Source organism: Pelmatolapia mariae, linkage group LG6 (assembly GCF_036321145.2).
Source record: "Pelmatolapia mariae isolate MD_Pm_ZW linkage group LG6, Pm_UMD_F_2, whole genome shotgun sequence".
Lineage (NCBI taxonomy): Eukaryota > Metazoa > Chordata > Actinopteri > Cichliformes > Cichlidae > Pelmatolapia > Pelmatolapia mariae.
The window spans coordinates 5,753,453-5,759,603 of NC_086232.1; the positions used below are offsets into that span (position 1 = coordinate 5,753,453).

The following is a 6,151-nucleotide window of genomic DNA, read 5'->3' on the forward strand; positions in this document are numbered from 1 at the left end:
TTCCTCGGTTAAAATACTAATAAGACATGAAACACTAAAAAATGAAAAAGCTTTGAAGTACTGAATGGTTTGTGTGCGTGTACTGTGCGTTTGTGTAAGTAGCAGCAGTTATTCTACAGGTGACGGTCGGTGCGTCGCTCTGGTCTAGCTCCATACACGGGCTCGTGCGCTCCGCGGCAGCCTCGCGGGGACTTCCTCTCCATATATGGCCCAGCTGGCCCGCGAGGCTCTACATGCATGCATGCGACGACCCTCGCGCGCGACCAAATATGGACGAAGGGCCAGTTGAATTCCTATCGAATACTCGGACATTCCAAACTACTGTCTGCTGAGGAGGAAAAAAAAGCTCTCCGGGTGGTATGGAGCACAAGGTGTATATAAGGACCGCGGTGGTCGTAGCCTGTCACCCCAACACCAGCTGGAGCAAGCAGCCAACAAGGTTCCCTCAGTGACAGCCTGAGACACGCAGAGGTAAGCGGCTTGGAGGAGAGAGGTTCCCGGGTGGAGAGAGGGTTAATAATTGTAGCAGTAGTTAGGTGGAGTTACTGTTAATGGAGACTGCCTTCTTGCTAGGTTAAGTGAATGAGACAGATGGAGAATAATCTGGATTTAATGGTTAAGTGAAGGGAGCTGGCAGTGAACCACAGTCTGCTTAAGCTCAGCTTTTGTTGCGACAGGTAGTTAATGGAAAGCCTGGGCTAGATCTGTTGTGTTCAAATGCTGTTAGAGATTTGTAACACTTGTAACTTTAGCTTGGAATACAATGTGTATTTTAACATTTTATGATGAAAAGTGATAATAACAAATGCTGTAATAAAACTGACATGTCTATTCGTTTACTAATATTTATGATAATTAGTTACAAGTACGTTAGTTGACACATATCAGCACATCAGTGCTTTTTGCTTTAGTTTCAGAGTGTTTACTAGTGAATAGAAAACACTGAATCCAGCAACAATACATATACTATTTAAAGCAACTTTTGAAGGATGATTCCTTTACAAGGGCACTATAATGCATATCAAGAAAAGACAAAACCAGATTTTGAAGTTTATGGGGAACATTTGAAGGCATCATTAAACTAATGGGGATTTAATAGCGTTTCTGTTTGCAGCTTAATGACTTTGTGTCCTGGCAGGTTGTGTAAATTGTTATGACACAATCTAAACACTGGAGGCCTGAGAGAGGAGACGAGGAGAAATTATAGTTATTAGCATGTGATTATTAGTGAAACAGAACAGGGGAGTCAGTGGTAGTAAAGCACAGTGTCATACACTTTTTTGGTCATTTAGTTCATTTTAGTGTAATAATTTATGTGTATTATATAACAAAAGAAAGAAACCAAAACGTTATTACAATTAAAAAACTGCTTGGAATTAACATCAACCTAAAGCTTTCAGATTAAAAACAGTAGGCTGTTGAGTTTTTAGTCAAAATTAAAAAAGGCAACAAAACATACTCAACAAAGTGACACTAGTATTAGCGTTAAAATAATTTGTCTATTAAGAGAAAATTAAATTAATATCTAACATGCAACTGGTGTGCTGTTCAGTGTGTTAAGTGCTGCTGAGTAATCCTGCTGTACAGAAATTCATCACATTTGACTTTCCTCCTCCAGAATCCGCAGACATGTGTGACGACGATGAGACCACCGCCCTTGTGTGCGACAATGGCTCCGGCCTGGTGAAGGCTGGCTTCGCTGGAGATGATGCTCCCAGGGCTGTGTTCCCCTCTATTGTTGGTCGCCCCCGTCACCAGGTATGCAATGGCAATAAATTTCACAAAAAAAGGAAACTCAATCTTGCTTTTCTTTTTCTTACGTGCCTTGCAGTGTATCATAGGCCTAGTTCTTTACAGAGAAATTGCTGTTTGAAACTCTTGGACTCATTATATTACAACAAATTAAATACAGACATCAGTAAATATAAATTTCAGACCTAACTTGCTTTCCTCCCCTCCTCAGGGTGTGATGGTCGGTATGGGTCAGAAGGACTCCTATGTGGGTGATGAGGCCCAGAGCAAGAGGGGCATCCTGACTCTGAAATATCCCATTGAGCACGGCATCATCACCAACTGGGATGACATGGAGAAGATCTGGCACCACACCTTCTACAACGAGCTGCGCGTAGCTCCTGAGGAACACCCCACCCTGCTGACTGAGGCCCCCCTTAACCCCAAAGCCAACAGGGAGAAGATGACCCAGATCATGTTTGAGACCTTCAATGTCCCTGCCATGTATGTGGCCATCCAGGCTGTCCTGTCCCTTTATGCTTCCGGCCGTACCACTGGTGAGTCTGAGCCTCACAGAAATACAAGCTTCCTTGTCTTCAACACAGTATTTCTTTCTTATTTAAAAAACACTTAAGAAAAATCAATAATATCAATATTAGACTGTCAATTTATCACCAAAATTATTTGCGGATTATACATTGCGGTCTATATTGTTTTGGAACAAAGCCACAGTTTTTTGTAGTTTTGCATCGCTACAACGCCACAGTGCATTGTAAATAAAACAATCAATATGTCATTGCAGTGCAGACTTTTAGCTTTAATTGAAGAAGTTTTCCAAAGTTTGACATGAACACTGTTTATGCACAGTGCCCCATTTTCAGAGGTTCAACATTAATGAGACAAACTAACATTAATTTAAGTATAAAGACACTTTTTAATACTTAATATTGCAACAACTATCTACCTGAAGTCCAGAACCTACGGACATCACCAAATGTTGTGTTTCCTCCCTTGAGTTCCTCTGCTAGACCTTTACTGCAGATGCTCCCTGTTTGGGTTTCTCTGCATTCTCTGCAGTTTTGTATTTTATAACAGAAAAGCCTGCTCTGTTGAAATCAGGTGACTGAGTTGGCCATTGAAGAATATCTCATTTCTTTAGCTTGAGTAACTGTTGGCTTGCTTTTGCAGCATGCTTTGAGTCATTATCCATTTGCTCTTTGTCTGTCTGACCAGCATTTAGCTGAATATGAGCAGCGATTATAGCCCTGTAAACTCCATAATTTATTCTGCTTCTTTTATCAGCAGTCATATCATCAATAAACACTAGTGGCCCGGTTCCACTGGCAGCCATACATATCCATGCCACAACGCTGCCTCCACCATGCTTGGGATCATTAGCTGTTTCCCTCCTATCATGCTGTCTCTATGACAGGTATATTTCAGTGGTATATTGGCTTTACTGACTTGTATGGGGATCATATTTAAAATTACATTAAAATTACACTGAAAAACTATAAAATACAAATTCAACACTTTGAAATAGCTTCCGATGTTATGAATTCTTCATTTGTGCCAAGGGAGCAGGCCTCAACTTGCCATGAAGCTGCTTGTCAGTCAAATTTCCTATTAATTCTGCATCTCTGAAAATTGGAGACTGTGTATAAAATGGCAGTAATACTTCAACAGTTCACACAAAATCTTTGTAAAATCCCTTGAACTAAAGCTGAATGTCTGCACTTCAGTCCCAAATTAATTGCAGAGTGTTTGTCCCAAACATTGTGGAATGCACTGTATTGTTAAAACAAATAAATGATTACTACGCTGCTTTTTTTTTCATTTTGTTTAATGTAAACTGGATGTTTTGGGGTTGATTTTTGGGACAAAAAAGATACTTAAAACTGTCTTTTAAGCCTTCCAGTGAAAAAAACAAATGTGGACATTAGAAAGAAGCAGTGATTGTTAGCACTCTGCACCTTTTCATGTGACTCCTCACATGCGTCAGGTAGAAACCTCTGTCAGCTTCTCCATAACTCTTCTGTTTCTGCTCTCAGGTATCGTGCTGGACTCTGGTGATGGTGTGACCCACAATGTACCCATCTATGAGGGTTACGCTCTGCCTCATGCCATCATGCGTCTGGACCTGGCTGGTCGGGATCTCACAGACTACCTCATGAAGATCCTGACTGAGCGCGGCTACTCCTTTGTCACAACTGGTAAAATAGCACAAAATAAAACCAAATGGTTAAAACTCAGGACATTACGTCTTTTCGCTCACTTGGATAAAATTATTTTATTCATCTTTCATTTATTTATTATTCTACTCTGCAGCAACTTGAATTATGACCTTTGCCCTCTGTTTGTAGCTGAACGTGAGATTGTGCGTGACATCAAGGAGAAACTTTGTTACGTTGCTCTGGACTTTGAGAATGAGATGGCAACCGCAGCCTCCTCCTCCTCTTTGGAGAAAAGCTATGAACTGCCTGACGGTCAGGTCATCACCATTGGCAATGAGCGTTTCCGCTGCCCCGAGACCCTCTTCCAGCCCTCCTTTATCGGTGCGTAGCATCAACACTATTCATCTGAGACAGTGTAACAACCTTCCTTTGAAAGATCACATTGTCATTTCATTGTGTTTAACCTGAACCTCTCTGCTGTACATCTACACAGGTATGGAGTCCGCTGGTATCCATGAGACAGCTTACAACAGTATTATGAAGTGCGACATTGACATTCGTAAGGACCTCTATGCCAACAATGTGCTGTCTGGCGGGACCACCATGTACCCTGGTATCGCTGACCGCATGCAGAAGGAGATCACAGCTCTGGCTCCCAGCACCATGAAGATTAAGGTACAAAAGCAACACTGACTGGCACAAGATCACTCACCTTACATACTATGACAATGATATCTGAGGTGCTAGCAGGCAATAAAATTTGTCTCATTTTCTTCTACTTGTGCAGATCATTGCTCCCCCTGAGCGTAAATACTCAGTCTGGATCGGCGGCTCCATCCTGGCCTCTCTATCCACCTTCCAGCAGATGTGGATCAGCAAGCAGGAATACGATGAGGCCGGCCCCAGCATCGTCCACCGCAAGTGCTTCTAAACATGATGCGTCCAAAGCATCAGGTTCAGGATCCGGAGCAGTAAGATGCTGCTGTCCTAGAACTGTGAAACTTCATCCTCTCATAGAGAGACCTTTGATTTCCACCAGCGAGGATCATGTCACATCTAACTTGTACATAAGTTATTTATTTTTTCTTTTATGTATGTCCTGTTTTGAATGTAAATGAAGATTGGTGTGCATATATGAGTGTTGGCTTCGAGGTACGACACACACCAGCTCGGACCAACTACATTTAAAAAAAATTCAAAGAAACAAGAACAAAAAGACCAAAAAAGAAACAATCCATCAAAGCAAATAAAAGCCAAAGATTTTTTTCAAGTGTGACTGTGTTGTCTGCTCATTCTGATTCAGAATATTTGTGGATGTTTGTTCATTTTATTTTACTGGTCTTTTGGATTTTTCCATTATATTCTGAACATTATGACTCTCACACAAGAGACTGCACATAAACTTTGTTTGAATAAAATCTGTAAACAATAATTTATTACCACATATATCAACCCTAACCTAGTCTACAATTTACATACACGTATGCGGCAGCATACCAAAAAAAAAAAAAAAAAATTTAAGTCATCCAGCTCCAAACACAGCAGTGAAACATCACTGATAGTAATCTTTATGAGGTGTTAAAAGTCTTGTGACAAACACAGAGTTCAAGTTCAAGAGCTGAAATCAATCCAGTAGTTAACCAGGCTAAACAATACGCTGACTTTCTTCTCACCCCAAAACAAAGAGAATAAATATTGTCTTGGATACTGAGTGACATATTGTAGTTTCTACAAGGTGGTAAAATAGAATTACATTCCCAAGTCCCTATTTGTAAAAGCGAAAAACCAAACATCACTGGATCTTGTTAGGCTGTGGTCCTGGCCCTACAAGAGACCATTTGTAAATAACCTTTTATTTAATTTAGTTAGGGGTTTTGTTGTTGTTATTGTTTTCTCCTCATATCTTGACTGCACTGATGGAGACAGAACACGCATGCGCGGTCTGGTGGAAGCGTCTTAATGTAAAATCATATTTCATTTCATATCAGTCTAGCACAGTTCTGTTATGCTTTAATCTAGACCGGGATAAATAATAGACGAGCTCCGGATGTCTAGGATATATATTTCAAAATAAAGCTTCCGACCATCTAAACTGAATGGGTTTTGCCTGAAATCAGCCTGAAAGCTATAATATGAGCAAAGTAGAAGATTTTATCTTGAATATCTTCTTGATTTAATCATGTCCCTGGGATGTTTTAAAGCACTTGTTTGAAAACCAAAGCCGGAAGTTGTATGTGTTATTGCTG

At 40.6% G+C, this 6,151-nt stretch overlaps 1 protein-coding gene across 1 annotated transcript; it reads left to right on the forward strand.

The window, feature by feature from the left end:
- The first annotated feature begins 171 nt into the window (after positions 1–171).
- Positions 172–5,156, forward strand: acta1a (actin alpha 1, skeletal muscle a). The gene is made up of 7 exons (XM_063475728.1): positions 172–471; positions 1,619–1,758; positions 1,964–2,288; positions 3,783–3,944; positions 4,095–4,286; positions 4,399–4,580; positions 4,693–5,156. Exons 2-7 carry the CDS (start codon positions 1,630–1,632, stop codon positions 4,834–4,836), a joined length of 1,134 nt encoding a protein of 377 aa, XP_063331798.1. The 5' UTR covers positions 172–471; positions 1,619–1,629; the 3' UTR covers positions 4,837–5,156.
- Positions 5,157–6,151: the final 995 nt, after the last annotated feature.